The sequence below is a fragment of the Mus musculus genome, chromosome 7 (assembly GCF_000001635.26).
Source record: "Mus musculus strain C57BL/6J chromosome 7, GRCm38.p6 C57BL/6J".
Taxonomy (NCBI): Eukaryota; Metazoa; Chordata; class Mammalia; order Rodentia; family Muridae; genus Mus; species Mus musculus.
In genome coordinates this window covers 25,006,143-25,021,298 of record NC_000073.6, presented here as the reverse complement: position 1 = coordinate 25,021,298, position 15,156 = coordinate 25,006,143, and the positions used below count along the sequence as shown (strand labels likewise).

The following is a 15,156-nucleotide window of genomic DNA, read 5'->3' as shown; positions in this document are numbered from 1 at the left end:
GCACATATATACATGCAGGTGTATGTGCACAAGTGTTCAAGAGTGTGTGGAGGCTGACACTGAATGTCTGTTGCTCTCCTCTTTCTTTTTGAGGCAGGGTCTCTCGCTGAACCCAGAGATCACCAGCTTAACTAGAAGGCCTAAGAGATGGTTCAGTGTGTGCAAACACACGCACACAAACAACAATAATAACCATAAACAACCAAGTGTTGGGAGAGGCTAGGGATATATCTCAAATGGTGGTGGCGTGGGTACTTAGCCTGCGTGGATCCCCATCAGTACACAAACAGGGTGTGGTGGTACACCCTGTGTTCTAAACCCTGGGAGATAAGGCAGGAAGATCCATTCAAGGTCATCCTTGGCTACATACTGAGTTTGAGGGAAGCCTTGGCTACAGAAGACCTTGTCTCAAAAGAAAGGGGTGAGGACTAGGAGTATCCTGAATATGGAACACTTGCCTAGTGTGCCCAAGCCCTGAGTTTAATAATACCTAGTGCTGGGAAAGCCCAAATTCAGATGGCACCTCTGGGTTTGTTCTGGGTCTGCTACAAAGATCACCGCTGATGCCGTGCTTTAAGATGACACAAGTGTACTAACTTTCATTGCTGGAGGTCAGAAACCAAATGAGATCTTACAAGGCTAAAAGTCGTCAGCTAGCCTGCCATCTGCAGACCCCAAAGTTCCCTTTCCTTATCTTTTCCAGCTTTTAGAAGCCTGCATGAACCAATGCTTTCCCACTAGACCCTGGTTCCTTTCATACACAAGGCTTGCTGGGGTGGTCCAGGGTCACTTCCTCACCCTTCTGTTGTGGAGACAGAGTCTCTCTGAGTAGCCCTGGTTGTCCTGGAAGTCTGTAGACCAGGCTGACCTTAAACTCAGAGATCTGCCTACCTCTGCCACCTGAGTTCTAGGATTAAAGGGCATGAGCCACTACCACCTGGACCTGCTTCCTCATCTTAATCCTTAATTTCACCTACAAAGTCCCTTTTACAATGCAGGTTGTCAGATCAACCTTTCCCAAGGATTAAGGTGTATATGGCTGGTGCTGACAGTGGGAGGGGCTTATTCGGCTCCCTCCCAGCCCAGGTGAAGACATTAGCTCTGAGCAACGGTGCTTCAGCTGTACGTTGACTGCTTTGAGGGATGGCCAGGTGCTCTGACAGAACAGTCTAGAATGGTCCCGAGTTGATGAATGTAAACAGTCCTAAAGGTAGGGGACCAGTGGTCTCCAGTCTGCAAGCCCCCATCCTCTCCCCTCAGCCTCAGACCTGCTTCTTGAGAGCCATGCTGTCTAGCCAGCCATCCCCTGCTGTCTCCCATTGCAGCCACCCAGGGAGCCATTCATCACACTCCGGCTCACTGGAGCTGTCTCCTCCCGCACAATCTACTCAGTCAGCAGGCACTGGTTGATCTCCAAATGTGACTCAATGGCATTGTGAGCACCTGGCCAGGACATGCCTCCTAGGCAGTGGCCACTCAGCCCACAGTCTTCTGCAGCTAGACCTGTCAGCTCATCACTGAAGACAGATTTGCCTCAGAAATCAGCACCCCTAAGGCTGTCGTGGACCACAGCCCCACACCCCCACCCCCAACATCCAGGGACTCTCCCTTGGTCACCATTTGGGATCGAGTTCCCTGACCTCATTCTCCTTGAGCCTTGCCTGCCTTTACATCTCAGTGTCCAGGTAGGTCTCTAGGTTACCCCCTCAACAACTATCATCACACCTTTCTGACAAGAAACCCCTCAACCTCATCTAGCTATCAGCGAGGTTTCTCCTTCCTTCCCCCAACTCTCACTTCACCTGTGACTCCTTAAGTCTGATTCCAGGCACCACCTTCCCGCAGGCAGCATGTGTGCGTCCCACTAGCTCACCCCCTTCTACAGTTCTCTGCCACTTCAGTACTCAGTGTGACACTGCACATTGCCCCTCAGTGAGTAAGGGTCTCAGTATGTGGCCTTGGCTGTCCTAGAACTACTCTTTAGACCAAACTAGCCTTAAATGCAGAAATCCACCTGCCTCTGTCTCTGGGAGTAAAGCGCAGGGCACTGCCACGCCTGGCTGGATGATATGATCTGTAGTTGGATCAGAACAATAAGCCAATGCTTGTGCATAAACAAGGTAGGTGACATCTATTTATAGTGAGGAGTGAGGCCTTTGACTGGATCATTGTTGATGCTCAACATTTGACACTTGGAAATAGTTGGCAAAGGAACCAGTGTGAGTCCCAGGAACTGGCGTGGCTGGCCCAAGCATCTTGACTGAGTGAATCAAATACCAATGGAGTTGCTATCCTAGCCGTGACTTCTCAGAAAGGTGAGCAGCTCCAGCAGAGCTCCCTATATGACAGCACCCAGTGCTCACGCTGAGTGAGAGCTGCACTCTGCTGATTTCAGTTCATACTGTGACTGTGCAAGAAATGTGTGTGTTTCCTGCATTAAGGGGTCAGGCTCTGGGAATTGTGCCCTCAGTGTTCTGTGTTGTTCAGGCCAGGCCTTGCAAGGTCAGCCTGCCCACTGGCAGAGACCAGGACAGCTACACTTGAACACTTGACCCAACACGAAACACTATGCAGACACATGTCCCCACTGCAAGCCACTCCTGTGTGCCCTGGGCTGGAGCTCATCGCCTTCAGAATCCTCATCTGAGTCTCCTCACATACCCAGCTAACTGGGAGTGCTTCTCTTGCCGTGTTAACAGATTACCCCAAATTCACCTATTCCCCTTGTCCAAAATAGCTCATCTCTTTGCTTCAAAATCTCTATCTACCTATCCATCGTCTATCATCTATCTATCTATCTATCTATCTATCTATTCCCTCTACCAGTGAGCAACCAGTCCTATCACCCCATACTCCATCACCACCACCCACCTGCCATGTCACAGTCTCAAAGGCCAGTGAGACACCTGATGTGTGCTGGGCAGGCACTGGGCTATTTCTTGGTAGTGAGTAACACTGACCTGTGAGGTGGTTGTGGTGAGACTGTGTCAGTCCCTGAGCCTTGTGTCAGGGTTAGAGGTTTTTTCCTACCTGAAACTGTTTGATTCACACTTCTGTCCACTCACTCCCAACCCAGAGCCTAAGCCCAGCTGCCCATTCTTGTTACTGTCTGATAATGAGCCATCGGGGTCAGGGAGGCCCTCTTGGGTCTGTGGCCGGCAGGGGGCCTGGCCACTCTTATTTGGCAGGAAGAAGGCCAGATGAAGCCAGGTTAGAACAAATGGCTGCCCTGGCTGCCTCTTCTCGTTCCCAAGTCAGGCCATGTCACTAAGATGGTGACAGTAGACACTTGTCCAGCACATTCTGTGTTGTGGGCTAGCCCACTCTGCACAAAATCCCTCATGGAAGAGCCAGTGGGGATGTGTACCGCATAGGTGGGGATGCCAGAGCACAGCCTCAAGGTTATCCAGCCAGCTGAGGATGCAGCCAGGACTTGGGAATTTTCCAGTTCTTTCCACGATTGATTTCTAATTCAGTTCCATTGTGGTCAGAGAGCATCCTCTGCAGGTCTTTAGTCCTTCTCAATTCCTTAAGACTGTTTCATGGCCTGCACCATGGTCTGCCTAGGAAAACTGTCCTTGTCCCTGCCCTGGAGATGGGCTCTGCTGTGGTGGGTGAAGTGGCTAGAAACACCGCCGAGGCTGAATGGCTCGATGGTGTCCACAGCTTCTGCCGCCTCACTCACTCATGTGCTGTCTGTCTGTCTGTCTTTTTTGTTTTGTTTTGTTTTTTCTCTTGTAGGGTTTCTCTGTGTAGCCCTGGCTGTCCTGGAACTCACTCTGTAGACCAGGCTGGCCTCAAACTCAGAGACCCGCCTGCCTCTGCCTCCCAAGTGCTGGGATTAAAGGCGTGCGCCACCATGCCCTGTTCTGTCAACCAAAGAGAGGGAAATACCAGAGCTTTGGTTGATCTGTGATCTTGGAGAAACAGAAACTCCCTCCTCTCTCCACTCCCCTCCCCCCCCCCATTAGTCTTCGAAACCCAGAACACTGGGAAAATGTTTTACCCCTGAGCTGAACTCCCAGCTTTTCACTGGTGAATTTCTGGCAGGTTCTGTTCTGCTGAGCCATCTCCAGCCCCTCACTGGGGGATTCTAGGCAAGTATTCCACTGTGGAATCAGTTCTTGTTTTATAACTTTTTAAAAGCTGTCTTTATCTATGGAGAGTGGCGTGTGCATGTCACTGGGTACAGGTGCAACTCAGAGGACAGCTTGTGGCAGTCAGTTCTCTCCTGCCACCATGTGGGGCCCGAAGATCAAAAACTCATCAGACTTGGTGGCAAATGCCTTGGCCCACTGTCTTAGTTAGTGTTTTGTCACTGTGAAGAGACACCAGGATCAAGGCAACTCTTATAAAGGACAGCATTTAATTGGGGCTGGCTTACAGTTTCAGAGGTTCAGTCCATTATCATCATGGCAGGAAGCATGGCAGCCTGCAGGCAGTGATGGTGCTGGAGAAGGAGGAGAGTGGAATTCCACACTAGGTGGAGCTTAAGTATAGAGACCTCAAAGCCCACCCCCACAGTGACACACTTTCTCCAGCAAGGCCACACCTCCTAATACTGCTGTTCTCCATGGGCCGAGCATTCACACACGTGAGTCGGTGGGGTCCAAACCTATTCAAACCACTACACCTACTTAGTGGTCTCTTGCCAGCCTTGCTTTGTGAGTTTTGAAGCCCCGTAATCACATGCGCTAGTGCCTGGAACTGTTCTGTACTCCTGAGCTGGCTGGCCCCTCTGTCACCAGGTCAGGTCTCAGTCCTGGCCGCAGTGCTTGTCTGAAAGCATCGATGCCTTACAGCTTTCTGATTCCTGGTATTCACGTGGTGTATCGCTTGCCCAACATTTTATTCTATGTGAATCTCTCTCTCTCTCTCTCCCTCTCTCCCTCTCCCCCCCCCCTCTCTCTCTCTCTCTCTGTGTGTGTAAAATTTCAATTGGTTATTTTATGGATGGCTATTTACGGATGGCTATTTTGCCTGCCTGTGTGTGTACCATGTGTGAGCAGTGCCCAGAGAAGGCAGAAGAGGGTGTCGGATTCCTTGGAACTGGAGTTATAGTTGTGAGCTGCCGTGTAGGTGCAGGGAATCAAACCCAGGTCCTCTAGAAGAGAACAACCAGTGCTCCTTTCTGCTGAACTATCTCTCCAGCCCCCTCCCAGTGCTTGTTATTGGCTCTTCCTCCGCTTGGAGGAACCTCAGCTCTGTGTGAGCCCCCAGGCACTGTTCTTTGCTTGAGAGGATTGCTTGTCTGTCCTCTGGAGTCTCGCCTCATTCACCGACAAGCTGATGTTCGGCAAGAGGCTCATACTTCCCACCCCTCAGGTGGGCCTTCACCTTGATCATCATCTCCTCCTACACGGCCAACCTGGCTGCCTTCCTCACGGTGCAGCGCATGGAGGTGCCGGTGGAGTCGGCTGACGACCTGGCGGATCAGACCAACATTGAGTACGGCACTATCCACGCTGGCTCCACCATGACCTTCTTCCAGGTGGGCTCCCCTAGGACCCCTTAGGCCAGGTATGAGGGAGTAGACATCCTTGACCTGTCCGGGGCAGCAGCACCACCTGGCTGAACACCCTGACTTTTGCCTGGTGAATGGGATCCAATGCGGGTCAGCACTGAGAGCATAGGAGGAATAAGGTCAAGGAGGCCGCTGGGAGGGTTGGGCGAAGTATTGAGTTGTCATCAGGAAGGAGGGAGAGCGGGAAGGTGGGAACGGGTCAGAGTGGCCCTCACCTGTCTTCCTTCACACTGGCTCTGCCAAGAACTCGCGGTACCAGACGTACCAGCGGATGTGGAACTACATGCAATCGAAGCAGCCCAGCGTGTTTGTCAAGAGCACAGAGGAGGGAATCGCCCGCGTCCTCAACTCCCGCTATGCCTTCCTGCTGGAGTCCACCATGAACGAGTACCACAGGCGCCTCAATTGCAACCTCACCCAGATCGGGGGCCTCCTCGACACCAAGGGCTACGGCATCGGCATGCCGCTGGGTATGTGGGGTGAGGCTTGGGGCCTAAAACCGGAGTAGCTCATGCACGCCGTGAGAGAAGTGGGTACGCTGTGTGGCCCTGGGCAGGTGCAGTCACCATCCTGAGCCTCTGCACCCTGAGCATGCAAAAAGCCTGCCTATGAATTTCTGAGTTCGAGGCCAGCCTGGTCTACAGAGTGAGTTCCAGAACAGCCAGGGCTACACAGAGAAACCCTGTCTCGAAAACAACAACAACAACAACAAAAAAGCCTGTCTAGAGGCCAGTGAGCTCCGGCCTCAGGGTGCTAAGGGAATTCTGCGGCTTTGTATGTACACTTCAGCAAACACGAGGTGCAACTCCTCCATCGGTGTTAATGTATGTGAGTGCACTGTTGCTGTCTTAGACAAACCGGAAGAGAATATCAGATCCCATTACAGATGGTCATGAGGCACCATGTGGTGGCTGGGAATTGAGTTGAGGTCCTCTGGAAGAGCAGCCAGTGCTTTTAACTATTGAGCCATCTCTCCAGCCCGGTCTTTTTTTATTTGAGAAAAAGTCTTGCCATCAAGTAGGTCAGGCTGTCGATGAGGATGGCCTTGAACCTCCCGATCCTCCAGCCTCCACCTCCAAGTTCATTAGCACATGCAGCCCCATGCTCAGCTAGGCCTTGGTTTTCCCTGCCTCATAGTCTCTCCACGGAGGGAGTGTGCGTCCTAGCGCAGAGCAGGGGCTCGGTGAGTGCAGGAAGGAAGGAGACGTGGGACAGCTTATGCTTCAGGACACACTTGCCAGGGCTCAGGGCTAGAAATGCAAACACTAATTTGTTTCCAAACTTTGGTAATGTTTGGTAGACATGGTGAGCCCAGGAGAGGACAGAAAGGGCAGGGTTGGGAGATAGAAGCTCTGCATGAGGAGCCACTCAGCCTGCTGCTCTGATGCCCTTCCAGGCAGCAGGCATACGAAGCTGTAGAGGAGCGAGCGGGTCCTAGCGCAGTCAAGTGTTCTGAAGCAAGTGTGGTAGTAGACTGGCTGGGAATGGAGGATTTGCTGCCATTTTGAGTAAAGCAGCCAAAGGGAGCCAGTGGGTATGCAGGGACCTGAGGGGGTGTGGGAAAGGGCGTTTCAGGCAGAAGTGAAGGCCCTAAAGTAGGGCTCTGTCTAGCAGGTATAGGCAATTGTCAGGAGGCCAGTGCAGCTGGGCTGGGTGAGCCTTGGGCTGGGGCTCTTAGGAATGGCAGCCCCATCACGGGAGAACCTCATTCTCACTGCAGGTGGAGTCGAGAGGGCTGACCTGCTGCTCAGAGAGCTCCCTCCCTCTGGCTGTCCAATAGAGGCTAGGAGAGGTGGCAGGGCAGGTTGGGTTTTGGGTAGTGGGGCCCATGGCGAACCCCTCATGTGCTCTGCCAGGCTCCCCTTTCCGGGATGAGATCACACTGGCCATCCTGCAGCTCCAGGAGAACAACAGGCTGGAGATCCTGAAGCGCAAGTGGTGGGAGGGCGGCCGGTGCCCCAAGGAGGAGGACCACAGGGCCAAAGGTCAGTCCCCCTTCCCGTGCCCCCCTCTCAGAAGCCCCTCGGGCCCATGCCCTTGCCACACCCTAGCTGTGTGCACTCTCAGGTTTGGGCATGGAGAACATTGGCGGCATTTTTGTCGTGCTGATCTGTGGCCTCATCATTGCTGTCTTCGTGGCGGTCATGGAGTTCATCTGGTCCACGCGGAGGTCAGCGGAGTCCGAGGAGGTGAGGAGATGGACCAAGGTTTGGGGCCAAGCAGGGGATACCCCTAGGGACATTAAGGGCCCAAAGTGATGAGTGGTAGAGGCTTGGATGGAGGAGGAGGGGATGCAAGATGAGGGGGTCGGGAAGTCCTGGTCAGAAAAAGGAGGTGGCAGGACAGTGACTCCAACAAAGAGTCTAGGGCATGGGAAGGACAGAGGCGGGAAGGAGAGCCAGGGGAGTGAGGAGAATTCAAGGAAGGAGGGGTGTGGAGGACCCCAGAGGCTGAGAGCAGGATGCTGAAATGAACGGCTGGTGTGGGGGTGCACTCGGGAGGCAGAGGCAGGCAGACAGACAAAGCCCAAGGGCTTCATAATCCTGGCATTGGGAAGCCGAGGAAGGAGGATTGCCACAGTTGGCCTCAGCCTCTCAAGTGGTAGCACTGTGAGCACCCCACTCAGCCCATATCATAGCCATGTAAGACCATCATCCAGGGGCCGTTTTATTCCCTATGGTCTCCAAGAGGAGTGGTATATGTCCAAAGAGGGAAGCAGGGGAGGAAGTGCCTGGGCCAGATTTCACTATGGTTTCCCTGGGAAAGGCAGGGCAGATATATAAATACAACAGAGAAGGGAACGGGGAATCTAGGATAAGAGAAAGGACAGAGGAGGGACTGGCTGTTTTGAATCATGTTTGTAGGTTTGGAATATGGGGACTGTTTGTTGGTTTGCTTGCTTAGTATGTGTGATACTGAGGCTAGAGGCCAGGGCCTCACATGTGCCAGGCAAACATCTACCACGAAGCCCTATGTCTACCCCGCCACTGAGCTGCTTAGGTTCATCTTCACCCTTGCATTTTACTTTCTAAGACAGGGTCTTACTAAGTCTCCTGTCTGGCCTTGAGTTCACCCCTCAGCCCAGGATGGCTTTGACCTTGAATCCTCCTGCCTCAGCCTTCGAAGAAGCTAGGGTCAAAGGTCAGCAACCCCAGGCCTCTCTAGATTCACTACTATTTGGTTTGTATGTTTGGTCTCTAAAACTTGGCTGGTTCTCAGAGGTACAGCCTTCCACCCCCCTGTAAGAGCCTGGGACATCAAACACCCCGAGTCAAGAATCAAAAGCATAATGCACACACTTAGTGGCGGCTGGCAGCAGGCCGCTCAGTTCCTCGAAGGAGGGCCTCTCCTCGGGGCTGCCTAAGTGCCCTCTGCATCTCATGTCCGCCAGCAAATGATCCAAGCAGGAGCAAGACAGGCAGGAAATAGGCCATTCTGGCCACATCCTGTCACTCAGAGCAACCCTGATGGAATGTCAGAGAGGGGAAAGACTTAGAGACTAGATACCGTATCGCCCAAATGTGCATTTTCCCCCACTCCAACAATTATTGTTGGTTTGGTTTTTGTTTTAGTTTTGTTTATTTATCTGTGATTTCGGATGTGCATCTGTACATCATAACCCAGAGTTTGGATCTGAGTGTGGCAATAGAAGCCAACTTTTGGGATTCAGTTCTCTCCCTCTGCCATGTGGGTCCATCAGACTCCATGGCTCAGCCATCTTCCTGACCCCAGTTTGGATTTCTGAGACAAGGTCTTGCTATGTAGCCCCTGCTGGAACTCACTGTGTAGCTCATGTTGACCTGAAACTTATAGTGATCCTCCTGTCTCAGCTTCTAAAGCGCTGGGATTTCAGGTAGGTGTCACCACACCCAGCTCCAAAGTTTGTAAATGCAGCGCCTTCTCTGATGTCCCCTGGGGTGCGTGAGAGTGCAGTAATGTAATGCCAAATGTCAGAGCTTGCACTCAGCCCCCACCCCCACCCCCAGGCAGAGCCCGGAGTGGAGTTGGCTCACATCCCCCTGCTCCAGCCTGCCGAAGTAGGGACGATAATATCCACAGCCCCCTCACAGGGCTTCCTACTCACCTTGTCTCCCTCCAGTCAGTCCTCAGCACAGATCAAGCGATCTGACAGAGCCAGCAGCCCTCTACTTGAGCTCTCCAGTGGCTCCTGTTGGACCCTGGAGTACATCAAAAGCCTTGTAATGGTCTAGTGGCCTGACCCAGCTGGTCTCCACCCTCTGGCCTCATCTCCTCCCCTCACTCCTCCCAAGGCAGGCCTCGCCTCACTCAGTACCTTTGCATTGGAGAATGCCCAGGTCCTTTTTCATGGGGCACACCCTTTACATAAAGATCTCACTTAGGGCTTCCTCATCTGCCCTGCCTCAGAGACAGTATCCTGCCCACCCACACTCTACCTGTGTTATTTCTCTCTGAAGCACTTATCTGACAGAGCGTCTATGTTTTTATTTGTTCTTTTCTGTCTATGCATACTTAAGGAGGGCTGGGGGGGGTATTTTTGTTTGTTTGTTTGGTTGGTTGGTTTTGGCTTTTGTTTTTCCCAGATTCCTGGGTTTGGAACCCAGAACCTTAGACGTTTTGGGCAAGCCCTCTACCGCTGACCGATATCCCAAGTCCTAAGAGTTCTGTTTTATTCTTTCCTATAACACGGGTGCCTGGCACTCAATAAATATGCCTGTAGTAGTGTGGGGCAGAAATGGTGTGTGGCGTGGTCATGGCAGTCAGAGCATCTTGTTTGGAAAGACAAGAGTCAGAAAGTAAAAGGCAGAGTCAGGGACAAACCCAAGGAAAGATGGGGCAGAGAGAGGGATACAGGGGATGGTGGGGGTGCGGTACAGGAAGCGAAAGCCTTGGCGGAAGGAACAGAATTGGGAGGGGAGAGGTGCAGAAGGTGCAGAAAAGAGGTGGGGGCGGAAAGGGAGGACGCGGCGGGCCTCGAAGTGACTGTCCCGCCGCCCCCAGGTGTCGGTGTGCCAGGAGATGCTGCAGGAGCTACGCCACGCCGTGTCTTGCCGAAAGACCTCGCGTTCCCGCCGGCGCCGGCGCCCTGGTGGCCCGAGCCGGGCCCTGCTGTCGCTGCGCGCAGTCCGCGAGATGCGACTCAGCAACGGCAAGCTCTACTCGGCCGGCGCGGGCGGGGACGCGGGCGCGCACGGGGGTCCGCAGCGCCTCCTGGACGACCCCGGACCTCCTGGGGGACCCCGGCCCCAGGCTCCCACGCCCTGCACGCACGTGCGCGTCTGCCAGGAGTGCAGGCGCATCCAGGCGCTGCGAGCTTCGGGGGCCGGGGCGCCCCCACGTGGCCTGGGCACCCCAGCCGAAGCCACCAGCCCGCCTCGGCCGCGGCCAGGCCCCACCGGACCCCGCGAGCTGACCGAGCACGAATGACCGTGGACGGGGCCGGGCGTGCGCCCCGACTGACTGCAGGGACGCGATGCGCCCCAGACGGACAGGACGCCGCGATTTTGCCTTCAATTCCTGGTGAAGTCCGAGCCCGGCTCCGGAGCAGGCCTGCGCCTCCTAGTGGACTTGAGCAAGGGTGTCGCGGACGCCCGCATTCTATCCCGCACCGTGGACGGGAGGAGCGCAGAGACCGAGGACTCTAAGGGCCACGGACTGTGGGGGCTGCTCCCGGAGTTGGAAAGCGGTCCGCGGGGAGGACCCCAACCTGGGACTGCCCAGATGCCCCAAGACTTGACACGGCTCTCCACACTTCTGGAGGTGGGGAGGGCCTCTGGACATGTGGGTGTCCCCTGGTGCCCCTCTCTTCTCTTTCTCTCTTTTTTGGGGGGAGAAACCTCAGAAATTTCTATGAGACGCCCCCAGGGAGAGGGTCTCTTGGGCCCCTATACCTCCCCCTGCCACATCCCAGTCCTGTTGGAATAAAAAAAAGAACAAAACCCCAAAACTGGGAATACCTGGGTTTTATTTTCTGGGGGAGGGAGGTCAATGGACGTTTTTAGACCCTGGGAGTTTACCGAAAACAGCAAGAGATTTGCACACTCGCCACCTTGCACAATGCCCGCTGCATGCAGGTCAGCTCAGGTCCCAGCAGCCGCCCCCTCTCCATTGACCTTCTCAGGACAGAAGGAGGCTGCGACAGAGACCCTGAGACAGATGGAGAGATGCAGGATCTGAGAAGGCGGAGTAATTGGGAGGGAAGACTCGAAAGAACGAAACCAGATGGGGCTGGGGGGATGGGAGAGCCTGGAAATTGTTCCTGTTAAAGCCGGAGGTGGCCCCTATAGTGGGAATGTGGGACTGGGCTATAGTGAATTGAGAGCTTGGGAGTCGCGTGTGTGACCCCTGTGAAGCCACCTTCAAGAATGACTAGCCCTTGAAGTCATATCTCTCTCCAGCCCTCAAGAGAGGACGTGAGGAAGGGGGAGAGGGGGAAGGGGACTGAGGGATGGTTGAGCAGAGAGAAGGGTGGGTCTGCCTTCTGTCCCCGCCTTCCTCACCACTCTGGAGGTTTCTCTGGAGAAAGGACGACTGAAGGTCACACAGCGGGAACCAGAACGAGGCCGAGCAGAAACGGGAGAGAGATGCAGCGGGGGCGGGGAAGAAGCAGACGGGTAGAGAAGAGGGAAAAGATCTTGATGCGGGCAAAATAGGTGAGGGCTGGAAAGAGAGGCGAGAAGAGGGTGGGCAGAGAGAGAGAGAGACTCTGAGAGGCGAAGAGATTGCAGAAGGGGACACATTCCTGGGAGCGCGACTCAAATGAAACAGGGAAGGGAAAGGGCACAGGGGGTTAAGGTGACAGACAGAAAGACATAGAAAGCTAAAGGAAGACCCGAGGGGACCCGAAGGATGAAGAAGACCAGATTAAGAACCGGCAGCTGGCGGAGCCCGCCCTTCAACCTTTACAAGGACTCGGGAGCTGTCCGTTCAGCACCCCGCCTCCCATACCAGGCTCATAGCCTTCCGTGGTCCCCCTGCAGAAGGACACGCCCCAAGGTCCCCCTCTTTCCCCGCCCTCCCGTGTCAGTCTGCTTCGTGCGGTGTCCTCAGTCTCCACTTGGCCGCTTCTGTATCTCAGACTTTTGGTGTGTGTGTCATCCGAGGCCAGATCCAGCGGCTTTGCTGTCTCTGTATCTCTAAGAGACTGATTAATCACCCTGTCCTGGGGCTGGATGCAGTTGAAGTGGCTGTCATTGCGGATTTTTCTGTTTGCACCCCCCTCTCTTTGTGCTCTTCTCTATTTTTGAACCCACCGAATTTATCCTCTTTTTCTCTCTACATTTGGCAAACCTATCCTCTGCCCAGCAATCTAAGGTGCCCTGTGTCTCTGTCACCCTCACTGAACATGCCTGCCACAGTCTCCCTGGCTGTTCGTTCATCTCTGCCTTGGCAAATCCTCTGTCATGCCTCTGTAATTCTCTATCTAGGTGGTTCCTGTCCGTATCTCCTCTCTCTCTCCCCCTTCTTCCTCTCACTGAGCTCTTCCGCCCTCCTCCATCCCTGTGACCTTCCAAAGTCTCCCCACCCCCCTTCTGCAGAGTCTCGCATTGGGAGCGTTATGCACCAGTCATCAGTTTAGTCAGCCTTGTGTCTAAGGAAGAATTACATGAAGGAGCCTGAGCCTGTGTCTGGGGTGGGACCTCCAGCCCAGTTAGAAGGCAGGAGGAGCATGCATCTCCTGAGATCTACGACCCTCCTGCCTCCACCCGCCCCAGCCCTTCCCTGCATCTCTAACCTGTCCTCTGTGGACCAGGCACAGACCTCCAGGCTTATTACATCTTGAGAGAAGGAAAGGATAAATGAATAAATGTTGGTAAAAATCCCTCCATCCCATGGGTAAGGAACAGACTTGAGGAAGGGGTGTCTGAGACCCCCCCCCCCTCAGACACCTGCACCTGTGCTGAAAGGTGGGGCTCCTTCTCCTTCCCTTGTCTCCATGGCAACAAGCCGGATCTGCAGGCCCAACCTCCTTTGCTGCAGAGTCAGCCTCCCTGTTACCATGGCAACAGGGGACCGCAGGAGGGATGGGAATGGGCCAGAGAACAGGGTTGTGATGAAGCTCTAGGTGCTGGGGGAAGCCCCCTTCCTCCTTCTAATGTGGTACTATCTCTATTCCTGCCCAAGGCCATCACTCTGTGTCTCTGTGTCCCTCCTTTCCCATGTCCCCTTGAGGTCAGGATCATCTTACTCCTCAAACCCCTTTTTGAGCAAGGTCTCACCATGTATTTCCTGGTTGTCTTGGTGCTTTCTGTGAAGACCTGGCTGGCCTTGAACTCATAAAGATCTGCCATAAAGACTGCTTTTCTGAGTGCTGGGATTAAAGGCATGTTCCACCATGGCCATCAGATCCTTAATCTTAGCATGCACCAAACCCTGCATAGTCAACTCACTCCCTGCTCCTGGCCAGAGTTCTCGTTCCCCACCCCTGTCTTCTACCAGCATCCCCAGAGAGAGTCTAAAATGTTCCCATGAGCAAAATGTTGTCAAGGTGGGCATGGGAGACTGACTCCTCAGGCTCGGATGAGGAGGATAATGGGTGCTGTGTGTGAGAGGCAGGCCTGAGAGCATGGACAAGCAGGAGGCGGGACACAAGCGCATCCTTTTATACACACGGGGATGTGGGTGTGGTGTGTGGGTAGGAGCATTGGGATATGTTTGAAGGTGCAACAAACTCCTGCATCATGACAGCGCAGTAATGTAGGATGTGTGAGATGGTCTCTCGTGGCTGAGTTCTGAATGACTCTGTTATGTGTGAGTGTGTGCACTTTTTTGCCTGTCATTCACAGCAGTTATCTGGCCTGTTTGTACAGCAAGCCTTTTCTCATGCCCCAAACACACCGGGGTATGTGCAAGTGTGTTTGATGGTATTGTATGTTTGTGCGCCAGTGGCCACAGAGGCCTCTGTGAGTGTCTGGAGGAAATGTGGGTCTTATGCTTGCGCAATGGTGCTAAGTGAAGCAATCTCTTGGCTCTCTGTGTGAGATGGTGCAAGGTCAGCTGTGGTGCAGTGTGTGATGGGAGTCTGTGAGGTGGTGTTCTGAGGGCGTGGGCTCTCCACAGCACTTCCGCATCGTGACTGGGTTTCTCTTGTGGTGTGATGGGTGTGAGCTCTTTATAGATTCTCCTTTGGCTGGTTTTTGAGCCTCTGGTTGAAAGATCATGGTGGTGGTGGTGGTGGTGGTGGTGTGTGTGTGGTGTGACTGGGATGTGGTTGAGAGCCTTTGGTGGTACACGTGGAGGTGATGGTGGTACCTGCATGGTGGGGGCATTTCCAGGCCCCCTGGTATGTTCTTGTGGCTTTGTGTCTCCTTTGTGCTGTGTGTGGTGATGCATCTTTGGTAGTTCAGTCATGGGGACACAGTGCAGAGGATATTAGGACCCCCTCCCACCTCCGCAACACCCCTCCACATGTCTCCCCATCAGGCATTATCTTCTTCCTGAACAGTGTCAAACATAGACTCCTGGGGTCCCTTCTACATACTGCAAGATGGTGGCACTCTGGGGCCCTGCATTACTGCAATTCACTGGGCCTTTCCTCCCACCCTGTATCTACCCCACTCCCAGAAGGAGGCAGATTCCAGGGTGCCTCACCCTCAAAGCCTCGGTCCCTAAGATACCTCCCTATATTGAGGGGGGGTCTCTGAGTCCCCACC

The 15,156-nt window shown here is 54.0% G+C and overlaps 1 protein-coding gene across 12 annotated transcripts in view; it reads left to right on the top strand.

The window, feature by feature from the left end:
* Grik5 (glutamate receptor, ionotropic, kainate 5 (gamma 2)) overlaps positions 1-11,450 on the top strand; it is a 65,846-nt gene extending 54,396 nt beyond the window's left edge. For 11 of the 12 annotated variants that reach the window (XM_030242145.1, XM_030242144.1, XM_030242146.1 and 8 more), the window contains exons 16-20: positions 5,326-5,491; positions 5,769-5,994; positions 7,381-7,509; positions 7,592-7,713; positions 10,505-11,450. In XM_030242145.1, coding sequence (XP_030098005.1) covers positions 5,326-5,491; positions 5,769-5,994; positions 7,381-7,509; positions 7,592-7,713; positions 10,505-10,930 — 1,069 coding nt within the window. In that variant the 3' untranslated portion in view covers positions 10,931-11,450. The other variant, XM_030242148.1, reaches the window with a different exon arrangement.
* The last annotated feature ends 3,706 nt before the right edge of the window (positions 11,451-15,156 follow it).